Source organism: Cololabis saira, chromosome 9, assembly GCF_033807715.1.
Source record: "Cololabis saira isolate AMF1-May2022 chromosome 9, fColSai1.1, whole genome shotgun sequence".
NCBI classification, from domain to species: domain Eukaryota; kingdom Metazoa; phylum Chordata; class Actinopteri; order Beloniformes; family Belonidae; genus Cololabis; species Cololabis saira.
The window spans coordinates 18349885-18376608 of record NC_084595.1 but is presented as its reverse complement, the minus strand read 5'-3'; the positions used below and the strand labels follow the sequence as shown (position 1 = coordinate 18376608).

The 26724-nt window shown below is 41.2% G+C and overlaps 2 protein-coding genes across 4 annotated transcripts in view; both read right to left on the bottom strand.

Annotated features, from left to right (window-relative positions):
• Positions 1-883: 883 nt before the first annotated feature.
• anxa3a (annexin A3a) lies at positions 884-13792 on the bottom strand. Its single transcript, XM_061730662.1, has 14 exons — positions 13732-13792; positions 11404-11432; positions 10900-10941; positions 10709-10796; positions 10045-10139; positions 5663-5776; positions 5413-5503; positions 5230-5309; positions 3275-3331; positions 3109-3202; positions 2933-3028; positions 2770-2828; positions 2430-2552; positions 884-1154 (listed from the first exon to the last, which is right to left on the bottom strand). Exons 2-14 carry the CDS (start codon positions 11416-11418, stop codon positions 1095-1097), a joined length of 1014 nt encoding a protein of 337 aa, XP_061586646.1. The 5' UTR covers positions 11419-11432; positions 13732-13792; the 3' UTR covers positions 884-1094.
• Positions 13793-16929: 3137 nt separating this feature from the next.
• fras1 (Fraser extracellular matrix complex subunit 1) overlaps positions 16930-26724 on the bottom strand; it is a 329177-nt gene continuing 319382 nt past the window's right edge. For all 3 annotated transcript variants that reach the window (XM_061730659.1, XM_061730660.1, XM_061730661.1), the window contains 7 exons: positions 25927-26034; positions 24291-24450; positions 22686-22802; positions 22422-22588; positions 22136-22341; positions 21410-21556; positions 16930-18925 (listed from right to left, as the gene is read on the bottom strand). In XM_061730659.1, the coding sequence (XP_061586643.1) occupies positions 18344-18925; positions 21410-21556; positions 22136-22341; positions 22422-22588; positions 22686-22802; positions 24291-24450; positions 25927-26034 (1487 nt within the window). In that variant the 3' untranslated portion in view covers positions 16930-18343. The remainder of the gene's footprint in view (positions 18926-21409; positions 21557-22135; positions 22342-22421; positions 22589-22685; positions 22803-24290; positions 24451-25926; positions 26035-26724) is intronic.

Genomic DNA, 26724 nt, shown 5'->3' with positions numbered 1-26724 from the left:
ATAAAATTTACAGTCCTCTTTTTTTATGCTTCCAAAGAATATCGATGAGAACACTATAAGTCTTCATGAAATTCCAAATTGAACACCTTATTTCTTTTGTTCTCCACAAAGCCATCCTGCATCATTTAGTTAGAGGCTGCTGCAAATGAGACACATTGATTTTTTTCCCCCACCTGCTTCTCCTTAATGGTTTGAACAAGCCTGTTTAAGCATTATTGATTGTTACCCATTTGCAAACCATCTATTAAACTGTTAGTTAGCTGCAAAACAACTGACATTACAGCCTCCAACGTTTCCTCCCCACGTTTCATCCCCACTTCTTAGTTGCAGCAGTTTCCAGTGAAACAGCTGCACACTTTAATTGTTTATCTTCTTAACTGTTTAACATATTTATCCTCCGTCTGGTCAGATGCAACCTGGCTGTAGAGTAAAATAAAATGGTATAAAAGCAGTATGGATCTCAAGGAAAGAAATACCGTAGGTGTCTTTATGCAGTAACATCAAAAGTAAATCGACATGATGCAGAACCTGCTTTGAAATCACATGAATTTGATCCTTTTAACAGAAATAGACCTACTGATGATACCCCTGGATCACAATATTCAGCAAGAAAAAGGGAAAATGTGACCTATAAAAGTAAAATGAGGTGATTGATGATGTCAATATTGGCATTTATGTATTATCTGCTTATGTTTGCAAAACTCATGATGAAAGGAACAAATGATGAATGGTAAAAGAGCTGCTGAAGTTTAAAACCTTTAAACCATTGCCGCCTGCTCAACTTACAAAACTCTCCATGAGGTCATTTATGTCGAGTTACCAAAAAAGACACAGAACTAAAACTGTAAATAATATAAGCACACATGAGATTTGACTCGATTAATTAGCTTTCAAGTTGGTTTATTAAGCATTATAACCTTATTCCTGTTAACTTTTTTTTCACTTCCATTCATTTTTTAATGTAACAATTTTTTTTGGCATCATTAACTAACTGTATGGATGTCCTCTCCTCTCGGAAGATACATTAAACAAGAGGAACAGAAGGTCTGAAGAGTAAACGAAGGGGTCCTTCTCGGTCCGTGGTGGACGCCAGGTCAGTCGTCTCCTCCGCAGAGCGCCTTCATGCATTCACCGTATTCAGCCGACGCCTCTGACTGGAATCACAACACAGACACCCATCAGCCCCAGATATCCGTCTGCTTTTCATTACTGTTTGATGTCTATGTGAATAAAGCGCCAGTTTCCTGTCATAAACCTTTACTATACAATTGATGCATTAAAGTCAAACATAAACTATGTTAGATCTATAAGATACCCGACCCCTTCACTCCTTTCCTGCCTACTCGGTGCTGACATGGGGAATCGTGGTAAACACGGCGTTCCATCTTTATAACTCATAGTTGACAGAACCAACTGTAACTGGTCTGCCGTGGAAAGTAAAGACGCCCACATCGCCCAAGCCTTGTCATTTAATTTCCAATAAGAGGCAGGTTAATGAAATATTGAAGCCTGGTCTGACCGTCGTAACGGAACCAAATCTTTGGTCCGTATTGTTCTGACGTTTTTGGACATTTTCTGCTTTCAGCGCAGCTACAAGTGCTGATGAGATGTGTTAAAAACATTGCATGCTACAAAAACACTAACAAAACACTAAAAATCTAATGGATGGTATATTTACTGCTCAGTCCACATCATGTTCTGCTGCTTTTGGTACCAAAGGTAGGGGACAGGAGCAGATCTGATCTGCTGTAACTAAGCTGCTGACTGATCCAGTAGTAGTCAATCCTTGTTTTTATATCTTTACTACCATGCTGCTAATGAGGAAAAAGCTTGTTTTTATTCTTTGTTCTTGCTTTTTTTCATACTGTACCAATATTGAAATGTAATGAAATGAGGTTCCGGGATAGATGCAATTTTTGCCTAGGGTACTGTATATGCAATGTCGTTCACTGCTGCTTGGTTTCTTACTGATTTTATTGTGGTATTGAGTCTGATATCTGTTGCTGTCTGTATGTGTTGATTGTATGTGTTTTTATACGCTATGCATGTATTTGATGCCTAAAACAAATTTCTCTAGTGGACATTAAAGTATAACTCAACTCAACTCAAAGAATGGTGGTTTCTTGCTTTGATCTGATAGATTAGAGCAGAAGCTGTGACACATCTCATCCCAGTCTTCTTAAACATGACATATTGTTTGACAGGTGCATCTGAAAGAGTCCATGTACACGAGGATATGACGACATGTTTCTTCAGATGTGTAAAAACCTGGAAAACCTCAAAACTCTTGTATTATTCAAAATCTTTTGCCTTTAAAAAATATATCAGGGAAGCTTGTGAACTAACATGAGTTTTAACCCTTCAAACTCTAAACTCGATGATGCTCGGCGCTGCGTTCGCGGTCCAGGTAAAACAGTGGTAAAACTCACAGCAATGGCAGAGATCAGAGAGTACTCGTATAGCTTCTTGAACTCGGCTCTGATGTCCAAGAGGTCGATCTCGGAGCGAGCCACCATGATCCGGCTCAAAGTGGACTCGTCAGTGCCGCCACCCTGTTGGCGAGAACGATAGCTTGGCATTCATTTTAACGTTACAATCTCAGTTCATAAACCTGCAATAATCTGTCACTAATACAGCAGTTTGAAATGAAACCAGCGTATGTGTCATAAATCATCTCCCACTGATGTAAAGTCCTCTGTTGACAGGGTTGTTTAATAGACTATATGGAGTTGGTTCGACGACCAAAGAAATGCAACAGTTGTGCGTCACCTTCATGCTCTTGTGGAGGCGTTCTGCAAAATAAGCCGGTAGGCTCTTCACACATTTCACTGCAGAAGGAGGGAGATGTACAGCAACAGGGTTTAAATATCCTCATCAACATGAATCAAAGTGCTGATTCACATCTAATTCATTGAGCAAGGCAGCGATTTACCAACGGCCACCAGCAGCTCCTCCAACTCTCCTGACATCTCTCCCTCGATGCTTTGCTGCAGAGTCTTTCCACTGATGTTCCTGTACTCAACAAGAGCTGCACAACAAAAATAAAAACATTTCTAAGTATACGGCTGCTTGTTTCTGATAAACCAAAGTGAACACTGCGTGCCGTACTCTGCCGAAGCTGAGGGACGCTTCTCTGGCAGAGGATGTCGATGAACTTGGACTCATCGGTGCCCCACTTCTTCTCCCCGGCGCTGTAAAGGACCTGGGGAGGGAAAGGGACTTCAGCAGGTGACCCCAGAGTCGCAGGGAGCTTTGGTCCTCCATCGTACTCTACCTTGGCGTCTTCTTTGGCCTTCTCCACATCGGCTGCAGCGTCTTCGGCCCTCGCACCCTGGAGAGGGAAGCAGAACACGAGTCCCTGTCAAGCCTTGTCCTTGTCTGGCTGTGCTATGCAAGTACGGTGACCCTTTCAGGATCTGGAATCAGCTCCCCTGTGAGTTACGCACCATCTCTGACCTGGGCCTTTTTAAATCTAAAATCAAAACTTATTTATTCAGGGTGGCTTTTAATAGCCAGTAGTGTGGCGACACTTTTTTATACTTGATGTTTTATATGTTCATATGTTTTATTCTTGTTTTATTTTGTTGTATGTTATGTAAAGCATTTTGGTTCACCTCTAGGTTGATGTAAGGTGCTATATAAATAAAGTACATTTACATTTACATTTCAGGTTGTGAAAGTGTTGTAAACGTAACACACGTGTGAACAGAGGTGGACAGAGTACTCGACCCCAGTACTTGAGTAAGAGTACAAATACTACTGGTCAAAATTTACTCCGTTACAAGTAAAAGTAGCTCAGTCAAAATATTACTTGAGTAAGAGTAGAAAAGTACTTGCTTTTAAAGGTACTTAAGTATCCAAAAGTAAATGCTTTTAAATTTACTTTAAGTAAAAGTAAGAGTAAGAGTAAATTTCTTATTTTCCACATCAGTAAATTACTATATTTTTTCTAAATTAATTCAAGGATCTTTTAACTCTTGTTTCTGAGAATTAACTCTTTGAAACCAGCTGCACTGATGTGCTGCTTTTAGAACCACAATGTTATATAAAACCTGCAGAAACACCAAAAACAAATCAAATGAATGGGATCATAAGAGGACAGATGATGCAGAGTTTATTAACAATCATGAACTGAAACCAAATGAACCTGCACCATCCAACTAAGTCTGGATCCCCCTCAAAGACCACTGCTTTACAAAAAACTACATCTCTGCTTTCAATAACTCAATGTTGAAGTCACTTAACTTTACAGGAAGGACATGTACCAGTACAATATAGCAATATAGAGCATAACAAACTGTCTCCCAATGTCTGTCTTGTCTGTCTCCCAATATCTGTCTTGTCTGTCTCCGTGCCTGTCTACCAATATCCCAATATTCTTCTCCTGACGCAGGCGTAGCCATTGTTGCGGCTCTGTCTTGACTTGTTGCGGATCTGTCTTGACAAACGCAGGCTACTTTGGCGGTATCGTTTTGAGGAGACTTGACGTATTTCTGCTTTACGTACATCCTAGCAGAGAGCGTGCACTGTGATAGGTCTCCTCCTTTGACAAAAACAGCTTGTGTCCAATAGGATTTTAGGGAAGAAGAAAAAAGAGCAGACCTGAAAGTAACGAGTACTTTTCAGCTTTCCTAGAAAGAACTCGAGTAAAAGTAAAAATATTTGTCTTGGAAATGTATTCAAGTAAGAGTAATAAGTACCAAAGAAATCTAATACTCAAGTAAAGTACAAATCCTCTGGATATGTACTTAAGTACAGTACTCAAGTAAATTTACTCCGTTACTGTCCACCACTGCGTGTGAATGTCAAGGGACTGCCATTAAAAGTATAGTTACATGCTGCATGAAAGAAAAGAAAAAAGGTACTGTATAATTTACTCAAGGTCCCACTTCAGATGTTATTATCTAAAAAGCGAGTCGACATCTTTGCAGCCTCTCCTCCTCGCTTCTGTCCACCTCCCAGCGTAGCTCAGGCTAATGTCTCATCACCATGGAAATTAACTGTAAAGCACCTTTTATCATTTTATGCGACGTATCCGGCCGCTTGAACTAAGACTTCTTGGAGCACATAAACGGCCTTTGACCAGATTGTTAAATACGTCAAAAACGTTGTTTTTTTTCTTAAATAAGAGAGGGGCTTTAATGACGCCTCTCGAACAGTTTGTGAGCTTTGTGTATTTGATAAAAATGCATGTTTTTGTTGTTGTTGTCGTATCCGGTCACCACAAACCTCAGCCAGAAGGAGCAGCGCGTCTGCAAAATCTCCAGAAACTTCACTCTTCAGGTCGAGAGTCAGCTCCTTTTCTGTTTCTGTTTGGAGGAAAAACACACATGACGACATCAGAAAAACCATCTCCTGCGGTAGACAGTTGCATGAAAAGACTCATCTCCTCTAAAAACACCTTCATTTTACCTTTCAGATAGACTTCCTTTAGAGCTCTGATTTGCTGGTTGGATCTGGAGGCGAAGATTTCGATCAAGACGCTGTCTTCAGTACCGGCTCCCTGCGACACCACAAATTACTTCATTCTCACACGTCTCTTCTTCCTTTATCAAAACTACTATAGCTCCGCCAGCTCGATGCATTCATGAAATACTATTTTCTCTTTTCAAATACAAAATCCCCGTTGGAGGTTTGGAATAATCTTCCTGAGAAAGCAGACCTTCATGGCCCGCATCACTTCATGGCAGTCGTACACGGCCGGCGGGGTGATGAGCGCCACCAGCAGGTCCTCAAAGTCGCCGCTGGTGTCCCCTTTCAGGTCCTCCTCCAACGTCTGTGGTGTAATTAGAGCCCGTCAGTGTTTGTGCAGCACTCAACCACACCCATGCAAATACACAATGCCCTCCGCCTTCACCTGAGCGCAGATAACCTCCCAAGTCAACACAGAACACTCCGTCAGGTTAAAACTCCAGCCGGAGAATTTAACACTTTTAATGCTGGAAATGAAATCAGATATTGAAGTGTAAAACACAATGACTAGTTTAACCACTTCTAATACACACACATAGTTGTAGTTGTTGTACTAATAAACTGGTTTAATAAACTATTCTAATAAACTACAGAATCTATTTTATATTAACAACAGGAAATGCATCGTCTTGAGGTCAGTAATCTAATGATCTTTTAACAGAAGGTGGTGTTTGTTTCAGTTGGAATTCGGTTTGCCTTCTCTGTCATGCGGTTGAAGTCTAATTTGTTCCCACAACCCTCCTCGCCGCGTCGCCAGGGCAACTCTGTTGCACATCACACTGCAAACTCGCATCAACGTTAGAGTGAAGATGAGCCCAGTCGGCCTTTAACGTCTCTAGAGTTCAACTGATGCGATACCCCGACACCTGCTGCCAGAAAAACAGGAATAAGTCCCTCTTTTATTGATTATTTGATTATGATATATTGGAGTGATCTAGACTTGTAGTTCTGAGATCGGTCTCAAAACCACTGTTTTGTGGTCTTGGTCTTGTCTCGTTCTCGCCAGGTCTCAGACTCGGATAATTGAGAGGCCGTTGCACACCGAGGTGACAGAATCTGGTGATCAGCTGTTCTTCCTCTTGGTAATGTACAGTTTTGTAAACTATTTGTATTCTGCATTCGATTCAATGTTTTGGTGCCTCTGCATGTGTCTGTATTTAATTACAGTTTTAATATGAATAATATTTGCATATCGTGATTGGTTAAGCACCAGGTCCATTTCAGTGATGCTGATATACGTTGAACTCACTATAAATGTTTTCATCAATCAGCTGAGCTCAGATATGTGTGGCGACTGCACTACCGCTATTTCTACACTATTGGAGGATTGACTCCAGTGCTTTTAAGGATTGACACGACTACCAACTAGTCCCAAAGTCATCTAACAAAATAACCAGCCTCTAACACCCCCCTCCACCTCAGAAAAGTAATGCATAGTAAATGTTACTGATTTAAATTTGACTTAATTTGGAGATGAAACCTGAATTTTAAATATGAAAAGGTTGAAATTACATTATTTACCATAATAGTAATCAGATTACACCACATCAGACATCCACTTCTCTGTGTTATTGTGCTGCAGTTGAATACAACCTCATATGGAAACTAGCTGAACCAGGATGCTGCTGATGTTCTACAACTCACGCAGGATCAGGAAATAACTAGGTTTGTTTTTGGTCTCGGTCTGGAGCTGAACTAGTCTTGATCTTGTACTCTCTGGTCTTGGTAGTGTCTTGGCTCGGTTTAGGTGGTCTTGTACAAGTCTAGACTAATCATGGAAATCTGTGTGGGTTCTGTTCCAGGGGTTAAACTTTGATTGTTTTAGGCTCTGTCCATTTCCTTTACTGCTTCATCCTGCTTGGGGTCACGAGTGAGATCAGTCTACCTTGACAGGGTGTGAAGCAGAGTAGACTCTGGGCAGGGCTGCCAATCAAAGACTTATACACACATATACTTATGTACACACACTTTGGACACTTCCCCATTTGTTTGAATGGGAAGGTGTGTCCAAACTTTTGGTCTATGTACATACGTGTGTGTGTGTGTGTGTGTGTGTGTGTGTGTGTGTGTGTGTGTGTGTGTGTGTGTGTGTGTATATATATATATCTTGGCTTGGCTTCGCGAACAAAGATTTTATGAAGGGGGCTGTCCACGTCGACTGCAGGCACGCTTGTGGCTGACAAGCCTGATGCGGGACAGACAGGTCCGACCGCAGCGGCTGCAGTCAAAGGTCACGTCAGGTACAGCTGCTGAGGCTTCCAGGTTCTTCCTCCTGCGGCGTTTCTCCTTCAGGTTCTCTGTGCGGGAGTCCTCAAAAGCGGTGACAGCCTGGTGGACGGTGCGGCGCCAGGCGTCACGGTCAGCAGCGAGAGTGGACCACTGGTGGTGGTCAATGTGGCAGGCACCGAGGGACTTCTTAAGAGAGTCTTTGTAGCGTTTCTTTGGTGCCCCTCTGTCACGATGGCCGGTGGAGAGTTCGCCATACAAGGCCATCTTGGGTAGGCGATGATCCTCCATTCTGGAGACATGCCCTGCCCAGCGTAGCTGCGATTTCAGCAGCATGGTCTCGATGCTGGTGATCTCCGCCTGTTCGAGGACCTCAACATTGGTGACGAAGTCGCTCCAGTGGATGTTGAGGATGGTGCGGAGGCAGCGCTGATGGAAACGTTCGAGGAGTCGTAGTTGGTGGCGGTAGGTTACCCACGACTCAGAGCCGTACAGGAGGGTGGTGAGTACGACGGCTCTGTACACACTGATCTTTGTGCCCTTCTTCAAGTGTTTGTTTTTCCAGACTCTGTCATACAGTCTGCCAAAAGCGCTGTTTGCCTTGGCCAGTCTGTTGTCAACCTCCCTGTCGATCTTGGCATCTGATGTGATTGTACACCCCAGGTAGGTGAATTGATGGACGGTCTTTAGCTCAGTCTCGCCAATGGTGATATGTGGAGGGCAGTACTCTACCCGAGGTGCAGGCTGGTGGAGGACTTCCGACTTTTTCAAGCTGACCTCGAGCCCGAAGAGCCGGGCAGCCTCTGCAAAGCAGGATGTGAGGCGCTGCAGGGCTCTTTCGGTGTGGGCAACGAGGGCAGCATCGTCGGCAAAGAGGAGGTCTCGAATCAGCTGCTCAAGGGTCTTTGTGTGGGCTTGTAGCCTTCTGAGGTTGAACAGACTGCCGTCGAGGCGGTAGCGGATGTAGACAGCGTCGTCGTCGTCAAGGTCTTCCATGGCCTGCATGAGCATCATGCTGAAGAAGATGCTGAACAGGGTTGGTGCCAGGACGCAACCCTGTTTCACGCCGTTGACGATGGGGAAGGACTCTGAGAGGTTGCTGTTCACTCTGACTTGGCCGCTCTGGTCTTCATGCAGCTGGGTGATCATGCTGAGAAACTTTGGGGGGAAGCCGAGGCGCTCCATGATCCGCCAAAGTCCCTTTCTGCTCACCGTATCAAAGGCCTTGGTCAGGTCCACAAACGTTACATACAGTCCTTTGTTCTGTTCTCGGCACTTCTCTTGGAGCTGCCTGAGGACGAAGACCATGTCTGTGGTGCCCCTGTTTGCTCTGAAGCCACACTGGGTTTCTGGGAGGTGGTCTTCTGCGATGGTAGGTATCAGCCTGTTCAGGAGCACACGAGCAAGGATTTTTTTCCTGCGATGGAAAGCAGGGTGATCCCCCGGTAGTTGGAGCAGTCTGACTTTTCCCCCTTGTTTTTGTACAAGGTAACGATGACTGCATCACAGAAAGTCTTTAGGAAGTTGTCCATGCTCCCAGCAACAGTCAAGGAAGACGTGGAGCTTGCTGTGTAACGCGGGGCCTCCATCTTTCCAGATCTCTGGTGGAATACCGTCGATTCATGCTGCCTTGCCACTCTTCAACTGTTCTATGGCTTCTGTGAGTTCTTCCATGGAAGGTGGTTCGTCCAGTTCCACTTTGACTGGTAGCTGAGGGATGCGAAGGATTGCTGAGTCCTGAACAACTCTGTCAGCGTTGAAGAGGGCCTGGAAGTGCTCAGACCAGCGGCTCAGAATAGACGTTCTGTCTGTGAGGAGCGCCTGACCGTCGGCGCTGCGCAAAGGACTCTGGACGTGGTGGGTGGGGCCATACACTGCCTTGAGGGCTTCGTAGAAGCCTCTGTAGTCACCAGCGTCTGCGCACTGCTGAGTTGTTTCTGCGAGGCTGGTCCACCACTCGTTCTGGATCACTCGAAGCTTGCGCTGGAGGTTGCTGCAGATGTGACGGAAGGCAGCTTTCTTCACAGGACAGGGCGGCTGAGCCAGGTGGGCCTGGTTGGCTGCTCTCTTCTTTGCCAGCAATTCCCGCATCTCTTCATTGTTCTCATCAAACCAGTCCTTGTTCTTTTTAGTGGTGATATATATGTATATATATATATATATATATATATATATATATATATATATATATATATATATATATATATATATATATATATATATATATATATATATATATATATATATACATACATACATACATATACACACATAATGAAAAAAACATAATGGGGAACAGAGCCTCTAATTCACACTGGAGAAAGGATAAGAGGAGCGAGATCTTACTCTGCCGGTGGCTCCTCGATAAGCTTCACAGATGAGCTGCCTCTGAGCGTTGCTTCTGTGTGTCAAGATTTCGATCACCACGTCCTCCTTAGTGCCTAAAAACAAGGACATGAAGGTGAGACGTCCAAAGAACAGGAATAAAGAAACCAAAGAGGGACAGACAGAACAACGTGGGTGTGTTAACACCAGGAAATGCTCCGTTGGTTGGGAGAAATTCTGCAAACATCTGCCATTTCTTCCTCATCTTTACTGAATGTTTACCTTAGACGACGGAGACAGAAAATTAAATATAAAACCTCATCTCCTTATGAACTTTTAACGAAATTCATAATTTTTTTTTTAATATTCAGATTTGATTAGTTTTCAACATCATCATAAACCAAGAGGACTGACAGATCTGCAACACAATATACATACCATACACACCTCCCGGTGTTACACACATAACACACACACACCTGCTCAGAAGCAATTGCTAATGAGCTGCACACATTCTCACACACAAAAAAATAAAAAAGGACATTACCACAAACAAAAATTAAAAAAAGAAAGGAATAGAAAGAAAAGTAAATAAATAAATAAACAAACTAAATTCATACTTAAAATAAAATACAGTGGGAATCAGGACCTCATGCGCTCTGAAGTGCTAACTGAGGATCCATACCAAGTCCTTCAATGGCCTCCCTCAAAGCTGCAGCATCCTCCTCTGCATCAAAGTTTGCTTCAGGCTTGACGGTTCCTCTCTCTCCAGTCTGATCAGAAGAAGGTAGATTAACCTCTAAATCAGTAGCCAATATGTCTATCCTCGTTTAGAGAGACGGACAGTCGGGTTTTGGTGGAGGAAGCTACATTTACCTGGACGGATGTAGGAGAATTCACAAGGCTGTCCAGGTCGTCCTGCAGAAAGCATTTTCATTCACGGTGAGTGGCCTGTATTTGTGTTTGTTCACCACTCAGACGTGTGCTTTTACACAGGACACGAGGTTAAAGCTCAGTACACGCACACCGGTCTCACCGTGGACACTCAGGTAGATGGTACAGAACAGTAAAAAACACCAACAACAACCCGTATCCTACAGCTGTAACAAAACCCAATCTACCCTAAAACAAACTGTAACTGATATGAGGGATTGTGTGCATGTGTGGGCTATTTTTAATTATTTAATGGTTTTAATCAGTTTTTTTTTTTTTTTGTGTTGTGTGAAATGAGTGATTTTTTAGCTGATGGCACTTTTAATTTTGTTGTTATATAACAATGACTAAGAAAGATCTAATTTAATCTAAAACCAATGAGTAGGAAATTAAAATTGTGTATTTGAAACATTTGATCGAAAGAAGACATGAAATCCTTGATCTTACCCACAGAGATGCCATGATGGAAGACGGTTCTGTAAAATAATACAGTTTCATTCATCTTAAAAATTCATCTTAAAAAGCAAACTACATTCATCATCACCGATGCCAACTTTAAAAAGAAACTTGTTTGGGAATAAACTCGTTAGCCATCAACCCTGTGGTGAGATAATATGGTATTTAGTTCGGAGACTATAAAAGGTTTGTATGTCCAATAATCCAGCTCACCTTTGTGTAACCAGGGGAACTGGATTGGGACCGCGCCAGAACCATGTGACTTCCAGCCGCTGGAGCAGCTTTCCCTGAGAAATGACCCTAAACCTCACTGGTCTAGAGGGGAGGTCACATGGTTCTGGTCTAGAGGGGAGGTCACATGGTTCTGGTCTAGAGGGGAGGTCACATGGTTCTGGTCTAGAGGGGAGGTCACATGGTTCTGGTCTAGAGGGGAGGTCACATGGTTCTGGTCTAGAGGGGAGGTCACATGGTTCTGGTCTAGAGGGGAGGTCACATGGTTCTGGTCTAGAGGGGAGGTCACATGGTTCTGGTCTAGGATGGAGGTCACAGGAACTGCTTTTTGGGGATAAGGTACTTTGAGATCACGGTGCGAATGAAAAATGAAATAATAACAGTTTATTGTTGTTTATAAAAGATTGTTGTGTCTTATTTCACATTGCTATTTTTATAGATGGTAAATATTAATGGTAAATATAACTATATACGGTAAATGCACAACTCACAAAATATGAAGAACATCTTTGGAGCTGTTTAGACGTTTAATTCATCACTTTTTCTAGGTTTACTGGATGCAAACAAGCTAATGTGAATTATAACTTTAAAAAATAATCTTAGTACCTCTGTTTATCTATTAATCCATCATGGAAAGTATGAAGGATAAAAGAAGATAAACATTTATAGAGAGCTTTGTTATTTTAGGTTTCTTGTCATCTTTAACTGCAATAAGAGATTTGAGGCATTAAAACAAAACAGTGACGTTAAAGTGTCTATTTCATCCATTTTAATAAAAGCCAACAATTAAATAATGTAGCTACATTTATTGAATTATTTTCCATAAAAAAAAAAAAAAAAACTTTTTTAAAGTGTAAAAAAAACATGATTAAACACCTTGCTCCTGTTGTGAAATCTCGTGAAATTGTGAAATATTGTACTCGTGCTGGGGGATAAATAAATTAAATAAACCGTTCTATCTTACAAAACACATATTATAAGGCACTTCAAAAAATAAATATATATTAAGAAAAATCTTGATTTGTGAAAATGATGACAAGGTTTGAAACTGATAATTAACTTGTAAGTATATAACTGGTAGGAAACAATTCAAGTTTTAACATATTTGCAATAAACTCTAGAAACCACTCGATTTTCGGTAGTTCTTTAGTATTAGATCAGTGCGTAGAAAATATATAAATATGCTTTAAGTTGTGAAGGAGCAATACATCGAACTGATATTAACATTATGAACATATTTTGAGAGTAACCATCTTCGACTCTGAGTTCGACCGAAGTTCAGGCACAAGCACCCAACCAACCAATTATTTATAGACACAAATGAGCTCAAATTCAATGAACTGGTGGACTTCAAAACTGCACAGATTATGTTCAAAATCAACAAGAACATGCTGCCAGACTGTATCCAGAACATGTTTAATTTAAGAGAAAGCCATTACAACCTCAGAGGGAGAGCATATACAGAAAATCAAAAATCAGAACCAACACCAAACTGAGATGCTACAGTGGCAGCGGTGGATGTATGGAATAAGTTGGAGAGGAATTTGAAATCAAGTAGAACCTTAACCTCATTAAAAAAAAAACATTGAAAAGAAGGATGTTTTCTCTATACCAAAGTAATGAGTGGTGATGCGTACTATGTTGATTTGGGTATTCATTTAATTGGGGATTTGATTTGATTATTCAAGGCTGAAGGAAACATGTAGACTGCAACTTTTTTGTTTTTCTTATTTTTCGAGGAATCTTTGTTATCCCCATGGAGGCAATTTGTTTTACTGGCAGTCTTATCTCTTACTTCTTGCTTAATTTCATTACTTTAAACAATTCTTTTGAGGTTAGGCAATGAATAAGCTTTGCTTCAGCCTACACCTTTTTCGGTTTAGATGTTTTGTAATGTTTTCTTTGAACAGTGTATTCGTTTCCTGGTTGTCATTTTTATTTTATTTTTAATTTTGTAAAAACTATTTTGATGTTTGTCTTATTTTTATTCTTTTTTGTGATGTCATGACCGAAATAAACAAACTAAACTAATCTAAGTTACTTGCATATTTTAGGGGAAAGAAACAAGCACGAAAGACTTAGGCTCACCTGGATCTTTTGTCAGAAGCGTTGCACCCTGCTGCACCACACCTTAAACTTCTGTGGAGAATGCAAATCTACCTGCAGAGAAAGAGCCACGCCTGTTTGCCACTGTCAGCTGGTGCCTTCACGGACGGCTTGTACACTCCAGACACGGAACAATCGCGTAGTTCTTGTAGTCAAGGGGCAACTTTAGAAAAGAGCCTCCGTTAAAACTTTTGCTCACATGTCTGGGTAAAGTTTGACAACCTATTTTTTTTGTTAGAACAAATCTATAGAAGGAATTTTAGGGGTGTTGTCATCTTGAATTTTTTTTGCTGGTTACCACTAGAGGCCTAGAATATTCAAATTCTCAATTCAGGCATATGGTCAGTTTTGGTCAACCTGTACAATTTATATGCATAATTGTCAAGATTAAAACATTGTATATCTAAGGAAATAGATAAAACAATACTAAAAAAGCCTTTATGAATCATATTGTAATATTTTAGCCAATATTGGATACAAAATATCACTTTTTTATAGATAGTCAGGGGGCAAACCCTAAGATTGATAACTATGCTCACGCTTCTGGGTAAAGTTTGACAACCTTATTTTTTTGTTAGAAGGAACATCTAAGAGGAATAATAGCTGTGTTGTCATCTTGGATTGTTTTGCTGATGACCCCTGGAGGCGCTGTAACATTCAAATACTCAATTCATGCATATGGTCACAATAATGGTCAAAATGTACAGTTTATATGCAAATTTTCAATGTTCAAGATTTTATATTTAGGGAAATGGATAAAACATCAATTGAAAAACATTTTTTTAACTGTATTGCTATATTTTGTCCAATATTGGTTAAAAAATATGACTTTTTTATAGGCGTTTTGAACACACACATAATAAGCATCTTTTTTTTTTGCATTCTAACTAGTAATGGGATGTTATGCTAGTTGAAGCAGCTAGGTAGCTAGGCAAGCTAGCAAGGCAAGCTGGCTAGAGCTCTGCACCATGCTTTTTAGGGCTTCACTTTCTGGCTTGACTGAACGGAATGATGCCAATGATTAATTCTCCAGCGCCTGACTATGATACACTTTGGACAGTATTGAAAAACTGCCATAACATGACCAACAACCTAGGCCAAAAGTACACAGTCATAACATTTGATGAGCAGCTTTATTGTAAAGCAAAGATGCTTCAGTGGCACCATCAAAAGTGTGAGTGGATACAAAATATCACTTTTTTATAGACGTTTTTGACACAGAATTTCATAGAAAATGTGTTTATTCACACTAAACAACAGAAAACATCTTAATATATGTGGGTCCAGTAGCTGGTCTCCTTGTTTGAGAGAGGGGAGAGCATACAACTCTGGTTAATGAAAGACATGATCTCTCGAACTGGTCAACAAGTTTATTGATCATGATCCCGTTTGACTCTTGATGGAAGACAGTCTTTATGGGTATCTTCACCATCCTCATCCTCATGTGTCAGTCCAAAGAGTGATCTTGTATCCTCTGCCAGGGAAGCACGTTCATTGTAGGTGATGGACCAGCGATTTCTCGCACTCTCATTTCTTGTGATGCCCACCAGTCCTCCAGCAACTTTTCCTGTTTTGTTGATGTGTTCAAGGCGAAGGTCAAAAGGCACCCCATTGAAGCTATGCTTTGTTTCTTTGGCAACAAAATCACCATCTAGAAATCCCTGGTAGACCTCTGGTGCTGTGTGTGCCAGATGTTCCATGTCCGCAATGAATATCTTGTGTAATGAGTGTGATCATAAGCAGCGAACCAGGGCATCATGCTCTTGAATGCTGACATGTAGCTTCCAATCTCCACACCTAAGTGCCGGTGTGAATACCAGGAGAATAGACACGAGCTCCATGTATTGTCTCCAGAAGGTGAAGGTTGGCTTGTCTTCATTGGCCTTGTCAAACTCTGCAATGAGATTCTGAACCTTACCGACTTCCAGCAAAAGCTCCTCATAGCATGCTGCAGCTGTTTCAACATCTCCATTTCTTATGTGCTCTGATAGTGCACCTACCAGCTCCAAGCACCCCTTGGTGATTGTGTATTCATTGTCTTCCACCCATTGGAGAAAGCTTGGCCACAAGATCTTCCAAAGTGGTTCAAAGACAAGTTTGTGTGCACGGGCTATGCGGTTCCATCCCTTTCCCATCCTTATCTGTTGTGTTCTTCCCAAACGCACCGCTTTCCTCAAGGATGTCTCTCAGCCCTGAATCGGCAACATGATGGCCAATGACCTTTGCAAAGTTAATTTGCACATGAAAGCCACCCAAGAGGATCACCATGTTCACACACTCCTTTTGATGGTGCCACTGAAGCATCTTTGCTTTACAATAAAGCTGCTCATCAAATGTTATGACTGTGTACTTTTTAGGTTGTTGGTCATATTATGGTAGTTTTTTAATACTGTCCAAAGTGTATCACAGTCATGCGCTGGAGAATTAATCATTGGCATCATTCTGTTCAGTCAAGCCAGAAAGTGAAGCCCTAAAAAACATGGTGCAGAGCTCTAGCTAGCTTGCCTTGCTAGCTTGCCTAGCTACCTAGCTGCTTCAATTAGCATAACATCCCATTACTAGTTAGAATGCAAAAAAAAAGATGCTTATTATGTGTGTTCAAAACGCCTATAAAAAAAGTCATATTTTTTAACCAATATTTGACAAAATATAGCAATACAGTTAAAAAAAATGTTTCAATTAATGTTTTATCCATTTCCCTAAATATAAAATCTTGAACATTGAAGATTTTGCATATAAACTGTACATTTTGACCATTATTGTGACCATATGCATGAATTGAGTATTTGAATGTTTCAGCGCCTCCAGTGGTCACCAGCAAAAAAATCCAAGATGACACCCCTATTATTCCTCCTAGGGGTTCCTTCTAACAAAGAAATAAGGTTGTCAAACTTTACCCAGAAGCGTGAGCATAGTTATCAATCTTAGGGTTTGCCCCCTAACTATTGTACCTAAACAGCTCTTTCCAACCTGTTGAATACTTGTGCTTTTACTTTACCTCTGTTCTTATCATTTTATTTCATTATATTTGTTATTTACTGTTTAATTGTGTCTTGCTGCTTTTAATGTTGATGTAAAGCACTTTGAATTGCCTTGTGTTGAATTGTGCTATACAAATAAACTTGCCTTGCCTTACTACCATAAATAAAACAAATATTAAACACACACCGTGGAGTTTAATTTCAGATTTATTTTATTACTAAAAAAGGCACCAAATACAGGCATCATACTGATAGCATTGATTTTTTTTTTGCCCCCCACAAAATGATAGCACCAAAAATATAATGTAATTTCCCACAATTCCCCATTTTCTCGTTGTTTGATAGGCACACAGTTGAAGAACAACAGCAGGTGGGATCAGAGAGAGGTGTATGTCACACATCTCATCTGAACAACGATTCTTTTTCTTTGCAGTACTCTCTAACCAGTGTCATACACTTAGAAAAGATTAAAAGTTACAATAATTTTAAATCACGGATACACCAGTAGCTTAGCTGTAACATAATACATTGCAAGGACGGGTAACATAATAATACATAAATGCACCAGAAGTATTTGAGCGAGATCTGAGACGAGGAGCGATTTAGTGTCTTTGGGCAGAACAAAGGCAGATGCACCTATAAAACAGATCATTTTAAAAATAGATTGTTTTCATTCAAACAGTAGTAAGGCTGAAGCAAGTTGGTCAGGTGGACGGGATCGAAACCTTCTCTCTGTCTCTTTTCATACTATTACATGAAGATTTTACACATCCAGACTCTTCGATTAACAAACACACACACAAAAAAAAAATGAAATACTTTGGATGACTTGTGAGTAAAAAATACTGCATGGCACTTAATATTGGCAGATTACAGCACAAAAAAAATAAAGGAAAAAATGAATTTGTGTTGAAACAAGAGATGATTTGTTTCTTAAAATGTTTCTAAGTAAGGCTTGAAATACATCTTTTAAAAGCAAAAGCAGCTCCTGCTCGGGGAGGGAGGAATAACAAAAGACGTGGCTTAATTGCACTTGAAAGTTATAATTCTTTTCTTTTTTTTTTTACACTCACTCGGCCTCAGACGACAGCAGCGCACTGTTTGTGCTTAATACTTTTCAGTAGTCAGAAGCAGCTGTACCCGACATAGACGTTGTCGGAGTTTTTATTTAACCAGCAGAATAAGTGAGTGAAATCTCAAAGGTGAATATGGAAAAAGGAGGAGTGGTACGCTGGCCACCGTGCCACGCAGAGGTGGCAGCTAAAGCAGTGAAATGACTCGATACAGCAGTTAAAACAATCACCAGTGTCTGAGCTACCGTTCACCATTTTGGTGTCAGAAAGTACATAAATGTCAAGTAAAAGTATCACGAGGATGGAGTTTGGATGATGGGATGTTTCGGCTGCTTGACGCAGCCCAGTGGTTTGTGGATCTCTGAGGTAGCCCAGTTGCCTGCACATCACTCCCTTCCCTTTTTTCAAAATGGTATAAAAATACAATAACAAATATCTTGTTCCATTACGTAAAACGTACTCCTTGAAAATAATTTGTTGTCGTTGTGATTCTAACTTCCCCCAGTTCCTCCTTGCTTCCTCCTCTTCCTCGCCGGTGCTTCAGACCTCAGTGCCGTCGTTGAAGTTGTTGTGGAGTTTCACCTCCAGGTTGACCTGCTTCACCTTGGTCTTCCTGCCGGGCTCCTGGCTGCGGTGGTTGTTGACGTTCCTCACGGTGCAGTGCTTGCTGCTGAAGTTCTTCTCCACGCACTTGTCCATGCACACCTCCACCTTGGTGTTGAGCGGGTACTCCTCGTAGGGTTTCGGGGAGCTCCCGCTCTTCGTCTTCCTGGCCGAGCGCCGGCAGCGGCGGAACAGGAAGCAGAAGGCCAGCAGGACCAGGACCAGCAGCAAGATGGCGGCCACCCCCCCGCCGACAGAGCTCCCCACGTGGGCGTTGAAGGTGGCAGAAGGGCCCACCTCCAGGCGGAGCGACTTCATGTTGGTGCCGTTCTTCACCTGATCGCCCTCGTTGTCGTAGATGAGCGACTCGTCCAGCGTCAGCCGGCCGCTGCGGTCCACCAGGTCGCGTTTGGGCCGGCTCAGCTGGTAGGTGACTGAGCGCTGAATCCTGGGGCTGGACCGCGACTCCGGGCTGATCACGTAAATCACCTGCAGGTACCACTGGTGCCCCGCCTCCACCTGTCAATCAACCATAGATGAGGAAGGTGTTTGCTGTTAAACTCAAGCCACAAATAAGACGTTACATAGACTGTATTATTCTAGAGCAGGGGTCGGCAACCCAAAATGTTGAAAGAGCCATATTGGACCAAAAACACAAAAAACAAATATGTCTGGACGGAGCCGGAAAAAATGAAAAGTCTTGTATAAGACTTTGAATGAAGACAACACATGCTACATGTAGCTATATTAGTTATAACAGGGGGAAGATTTTTTTCATTATGCACTTCGAGAAAAAAGTTGAAATGTCGAGAAAAAAGGCGAAATGTCGAGAAAAATGTTGAAATTTTGAGAAAAAAGTCTAAATGTCAAGATTAATGTTGAAGTACCATCTTGAGAAAAAAGTTGAAATGTCGAGAAAAAAGTCTAAATGTTGAGAAAAAAGTTGAAATGTCGAGAAAAAGTCAAGATTTTTGGAAAAAAGTCGAAATGTTGAGGAAATAGTCAAAATTTCGTGAAAAAAGTCGAGATGTTGAGAAAAAAGTCAAAATTTCAAGAAAAAAGTCGAAATGTCGAGAAAAAAGTCAAAATTTCGAGGAAAAATTGTTAATGTTGAGATTAAAAAGGAAAGGAAAAAGGAAGAAAAAAAGAGTAAAAAAGGAAAAAAAGAAGAAAAAAGAAAAAAAAAAAAAAAAGAGAAAAAAGAACAAAAAAGAGTAAAAAAGAGAAAAAAGAAAAAAGGAAAAAAAGAAGAAAAAAAGGAAAAAAAAGGTGAAACATTTTTGAAAAAGCTCCAGGAGCCACTAGGACGGCGCTAAAGAGCCGCGGGTTGCTGACCCATGTTCTAGAGAAAAGCTGCACAGTTTCTTTCCCGACGTTTCACTCTTTTGCAACAGATGCAAGTCTGCGACTGGTAATTTAGTACATTCTTTCTGGTTATGCAGTAAACTTTGCACATACTGGAAAAGTATTTTCCATTGCTTCTCTATGGCTTATGGGAGATGTTGGGAGCCGGATCCGCTTGTAGCCATTCTCGGGGCAACTCCCTTCGCCTTTTGCCAACAAATATCAGAAAAAGGCTATTCTGTTTGGAACTGTGATTGCAAAGAAGCTTATCCTCCGGACTGGGAGGGCCGACACTGCACCCACATATGATTTGTGGCTGAGAGAAATGGCAGGTATGCTTCACCTGGAGAGAGTGAGACTCTGGAATGAAGACAGGGAAGACTGGTTTAAGAAAATGTGGGACCCTGTACTGCAGTGGTTTCAAAGAAAAGACTAATGGGTAAATGGGAACCTCCTTGCTGTGTCTACTACTTATTTTACTTGGTACTTTGTACAGTTTTCTTTAATTATAATTAGTTTATTCTAGTGATTGTGACCATTACTATTTTCTTACGAGATGTGCTGAATCTGTTCAAGTTTTGTTTGTTTTGGGGGTGGAGGTAGGGTTTTTCTTTTATCTTTTCATTTGTTTGTTCTGTATCTCTGAAATATTGAAAAGCAATAAACATATATATATATATAAAAAAAAAAAAACTCAAGCCACAAAGACTTGAACCTCTGTCACTTACAAACCTGTAGCTAATCTCCCTGTTATCCATAAAATCCTTAAAAAATGGTCTTCAAACAACGCTTGACCCTGTGTATGACGAGGTTTAGTAGGACTCAGAGTACATCACTACTAAAATATAAAGAAACCCTCTTCATTGTCTCTGCGCTGGAGCTGATCACAGCATCCTATCACAAAGACCTGAACATGACTCAGGGGTCGAGGATAATGCTTAGTCAGAAGTCCATCTCCTCCTCTTCTTCATGTCTATGATGTTGCTCTCATACATACCAGAGGTGGTTGTGGTGTTCCACAAGGTTCACAGCTGGGACTACTAAAGTTCCCCCTATACATGCTCACACTGGCTCAAATCATGAGGAAATATGACATACAGTAGCACTGTTATGCCAATGACACTGGAAACTAATCAGTAATTATTTTGCAGGATTCTCAAATGTCAAAGCGGTCTCTAGAACTAACTTCTTTCATCAACACATTATAAAAACAAGGCTACTCTCGAACCAAAATGCTGATTAAAAAAACTGAAAGTATCACATTAAGGGGAGACTACAGGTAAAGTCTACAGCATGTTCTCACTTCGTAGTTTTAAACCTTTCACGCCCAAAATCAGCATGATTGTAAAGTTAAACCAGAAAGAGAGAACACACACACACATGCAGCATTAATTTTAAAGTCTCTGCAGTGGCTACTCATTTCTTCCAGGATTGAATTCTCAATGGGATTCGTCTTCCTGTTTTTACTCCATGAATCAATGAGGACTCTGGAGTTCTCAGGTGGCTAAGGTTTATAATTAATTCCAAAGCAAGACCATGCTCATATACTATTGATATTGCATAGGAGATTCAGGAACTACTTTTTTAACTCAACATTCGTCCCTCTTCACCGAGGAAGACACTATAAGTCGGAGATGTATTAATAATGATTCAAGATACCTTATAGAGGGCGTCGACCTTCATCGTAAAGCCATCGACACCCGGCATGGCCATCATGGACTGCAGCTCCGGGATATCTGAGGCGAAATCGGCCTCAAAGGGAACATCGTGGAAAAACTTGTCGCATACGTCAGGTTGCTTACGATCCTGCAGAGCAAACGGCCCCAAGAGACAGAGTATTAGGAGAGCTGGAACCCTCAAGGTGGACAGCAGGAGTTCAGCTTGTCTCGTGTTGTGCATCGTAGTCCAGCGTCACAGTGATTACTGTATGTTACTGCTTTAAACTAACAAAACTGAACCTACTGAAACACACATTGAGTTAAGTTTGACAGAAGATTACAGCGCACCATGCAGCATAACAGTTTATCTGCCTTTATAAACTACAAATCTGCTGAATTTTGGAGTCGCTTGGTGGGGAGCGGCACCACATACCGAATTCACGTGGCAATATTTATATATATATATCCTTTATTTAACCAGGTGAAAGACTCATTGAGATTAAAACCTCTTTTTCAAGAGTGACCTGGCCAAAATGGCAGCATAAAAAGAATAAAACAATACATACAAACACAGTCAGTCACACATTCCAGGGAAACAATAAAAACAATGGTAAAATTTACACAACGGGGCAGTTGCAAGAATCGAGAGAGCTAATTTCTCTGTCACTTTAACCCTTTATGACATACAATAGAACAACTAAGCATATAATAAGAGAGATGTTTGTACCAGCAGCAGGAAGCGATGTTTCAGGTTTTTGTTGGGTTGGATGCAGCCGTACTGGGGCCCCTCGTTGTACAGCGTCCCGGTGGGATCAAAGAAAGGAACATAGCCGTCCCTGCCGGTGCACAGGTACACCTTCTCCAGCTGGAGCTTGTAGGCTGCGTTCAGGTTCTGCTCGGGGTTCCACAGCACTCTGCCATACAAGGTCTGGCCTGCAGGGGGCAGCAAAGGGGCACGTTCAGGTAAACAGGACACACAGCCTCAAGGGGCCACCCCCATCCTCACGTCGTACCCATGGAGAACGCCCCCTTGTAGTCCATCTCCGCCATGGACACGTCAGCGGCGGCCGGGTCCATCATGAAAACCTTTTCGTTGTTGCACAGCTGAAACTCCGTGTTGAGGGAGTAGACCACAGGGACGGGCCGGTTGGTCTGCTGGAAGGCGATCGGCACCAGAAACCTTTCAGGAGAAATAAAATAAGAAAGATGAGGAATCGAGTGATCTGCTCCCAGAATGCACCGGGATGAAGTTTACATTTAAGAGCGGGGAGTCGTACTTCTCTGGAGCGTGAGCTGTGCAGGACAGCTGTTTGTCACCGGGGTCGATCCACGGCTGAGTGGGCTGCACGGTGCAGGGGACCAAGAAGACGGTGTACTCCCCAGAATAGTCCTTCCTGCACGGGATCACACATTTCACAATAAACTATTTGAATGGTTGAAAGGGAAAAACAAAACAAAAAACGAAACATATGAATGTATTTAACTCGACTCCGGCTCTCCATGGTCACTTTTTTTTTCTTTGTTTGTTTTTCCCTTTGTCTCTTTCTCTGTCTCTCCTTTCTTCTCTCTTCTCTTCTCTCCTCCCTCATTCCTTCTCTCTCATTTCTTCCTGCATTAATACTGACTCCCCCTTTTAACTTTTTTTTATTATTTATTTTTTAATTATTTATTTATCATTTTTCCTTATTTATTTTATTGGTTAATTTTTTGTTTTTTTATTTATCCTATTTATTTTATTTATTTGTATTATTATTTTTGTAATTATTATTTATTTATCATTTTTCCTTATTTATTTATTTTATTCATTCATTTTTTTATCCTATTTATTTTAATTTATTTATTTATCTTTTTTGCTGCTGTCTCTCTCCTAAAATAACCATCATTGTAGAAAACCATCATACTTATACACAGCACACACGTGCATGGATACACACCCACATTTAAGAAGAAGTCTGAGCAAAAACACTGATTTTGTTGTTTTGTCTTTGTACTGCTTTGTTTGTGTGTTTGTAAAAAAAAAGAAACTATTTTCAGGAGTAAAACAAACCACAACCATTCAAGTGTTTTCTCTCTCATTCCTCGGTTCTTTGAAAAAGTAAAAACGTAGCTAGAGATTTTTATTATTTCATTATTTTTCAAGATTTCTTACTGAAAATGAATAACTCATTTAAATTGATTGTACCTCAGCAACTTCAATGTGTATTTCAATGAAATTGGGTTTCAAAATAAAATTCACAGTAGTGATATTACAACATAGCTGTAAAACCAATAAAAATAAATATACCTATAATTACACAGTCCATATCTTTTTAGATTCATGTAGTAAAAACCTAATGCACTCTCTAAAATCTCTGAAAAACTGACTTTTAATGTGATTCAGAGTTGGAATTATGTGAATCAAGGGGGGTTTTGCAGGAGCATGATTGATGCTGCTGTTTTGGTGGTTGCTGCTCACTCAGCGGGACATGCACACTGCTGCTTTCGGCTGAATGCAAGTGGGAACCGGGAACCGGGAATGACTTCTTACCTGAGCTGACTGTTTATATTGAAAAGTCAGAAAACGGTGCTGACTAGACTCAGATTTGGAAAGTGTGCCGGGTGTGTATGCATTTATTTTAGTAATAAAAGAAAATGAGACTGTGTGCATGATTTAGAAAAAAAAAAAAGAGGAAAGAATGGAAATCCTCTGTCTCCAGATCCGGCGCTGCTTGTAAGGAACTGGTCCAGTTCATTGTGGGACCATCTGGTAAATCTGCAAAGCAGCTGCCCAGTGAGTTTTTAAGCGACTATTTTATTTTCTCTCCATTATATTAAACTTTATTATCCTGCAAATTGTATTAGTGAGCAGAGTTGCTGTTTATGACTGTGGGAGACCCGCTGACCTGCTGTAGGAGCTGGTTGCCCTCCAGAGCTGGTACGGGGAGTCGAAGCTCTGAGCGCTCCACAGCAGCTGCATGTCGAACTCCATGCCCCCCAGGTGGTCGGGGGCCATCAGGTGGGACTTGTGGCCGGGCAGAGTGTGGTGCTCAGGGACGAACTGGCCTGCAGGGACATGCAGACACACATACTGCTCAGACAAGTGTGTACTTTACTGCTCTTTAAGACATGCATAGCGTGACCCTGAACTCATATGAGCTTTGCACATATTCAGCGCTCCGAGTAGTGTTGTTTCTGGCAACCTGTTTCAATTCTAGTTTTAGTCTAGTCTTTGGGTCAATCATTTTAGTTTTTATTAGTTTTAGTCACGTTCATTCTCCTTTTAGTCGTGTCAAGTTTCAGTCGACTAAAAGTCTGAGCCTGTTAGTCTTATTTTAGTCAGAATTGTCCAGGACAATTTAAGTCTAGTTTTATTCAAAGATTGTATATAGCCAAACCCATTTTACAATTCAAACAAGGTTATCTTATTATTATATTATTGTTACCTTATAGACTCAAGAATACATTCATTCCAGATACAGAAGATGCTCTAATTTGGGCTTACAACATATTTATTTTTCCATTTTTCTCCCCATCTTTTTCTTTTTCGACGACACATTGGGTTTTCTTTTCCACGTCTATGTAGGAAAGTGTATCCAAAGATGGTCTCTTATTCTTCTCCCAGCCCCAGAGAAGATCCCCACGTCTCCGGCCATCGGCCCTTACTCTATTTAACTTAGTTTTTAATTGACGTGAACCTTGAGCTCTGCGTTAACGGCATCAGCCTCTAACCTGCAGCTGCATCTTCTGGATCTGATTCTCCGCTGCAGCGACTGGGATTGAGGACGTGACGTCACCCAGCAGCAGAACTAAACCAGAGAAACTACTGAAAACATGGAGATTAAGGATCTTTGTTATAACATTTCGTCTCGTTTTGGTCAACGAAAATGAAGACACATTTAAGCAGTTTTTATTTTGTAATCTACATTTTAGTCTCGTATTTATTCGTCTATGATATCGCATTATATATTTAATTATCGTTATCATCACATGATCAGCATTTTTGTTGCGTCTTGTCTCGTTTTCCTCAGGTGATAAAGATTCGTTGACAACGATATTTAGTGATAATTTTCATTGACGAAAGCAACTTTAGCTCCAAGCACATCCTCCTCGCCTCGTTTGGTCTTTGCCAGAGTTTGCAGAAGAGCACCCAAAGCTAACCACCCACATGTATTAGTGAAACACTTTCAAGGTTTCCTGAGAACTACAGACTGACCTGATCAGCCACACGTTTCTCCAGCGTGGACAGTAACTAACACGCACACAACCGAGCATGAGCATCACGTCACTCCGGGTACGAAGCCCCAAAAACTATTAAATACACCCTTGTAAATCTGCCAGTTTGAGACAACTGCAGATGTTGATGCTCCGTTGAACCTGTTCTCCTTCTGTAGCATTTAGTAAATTCCCTTTTCCAAAACAAGTTTCATGGCGGTTCAGTGCTTTGGCTATCAGTTCTCTCTCAATTATGTTCACAACAAAAAGTGTGAATGAAAGCAAGACCCAACAACGTTGTTTGAGCAGCGCTCGCTGCGAACTGACCTCTGAACTTGGCGTGGGTTTTGAACTCGATCACCAGTCGTCCGTCCTCCCTGATGAAGATCCGGATGATCTGCAGCCTGGCTGAGAGGACGCTGTCCGTCTGGATACCTGCCGACACGACAAAAAAACAAAGAAACCTCAATCCAGAGAGAAGTGAGACCAAACCTGCAGCTGTGTTTCGACTGCATATACATCGTCTCCCTCATCTATCTGGAGACATGGTATAGTTTGGTAATCTGCTGGGAATTGACCCTTTGTCAGCCTTCTGATTGGTCCCTGACTGACCAATCAGAAACATCGTCCTCCGTTGCTACATCCGGGTCAGAATACCCAGTTGGACCAAACAGCCGTCTCTCTCGTTCACGTCGATGGAAAAAGCCTAGTTTTTACTTGCTGTACTTTACTTGCACTTGCCTATTACCAAAATTTAAATAATTGGATTATTTTTTTAAAACTTTGTATTAGTAAAAGGAACACTTGTTGTGTAGCGAGGGTGCAGCGTATTTTTATCCCCAAACTGGCCGAAATCCGATCCGTACTTCCAAAACAAAGTCGGCTCGGCAGCAGCTACAACCCATAGCTACAACTATGAAAGCGTTTATTTATTTATCTTAAAATGGTTAAGCGGTGTGATTGGGGCACTTGTAAAAGAGAGCGTCACAGAAATAGATTTCATCCCAAAACCAACAGTAAATTACAAAAAATGTCTGCTTTGGATAAATGTGGACGGCCGCACCTTCCACCGTGCTATCAGCTAAACTCATCAAAAGTTCTCGTTTTCACCGAAAACCTCAGTTT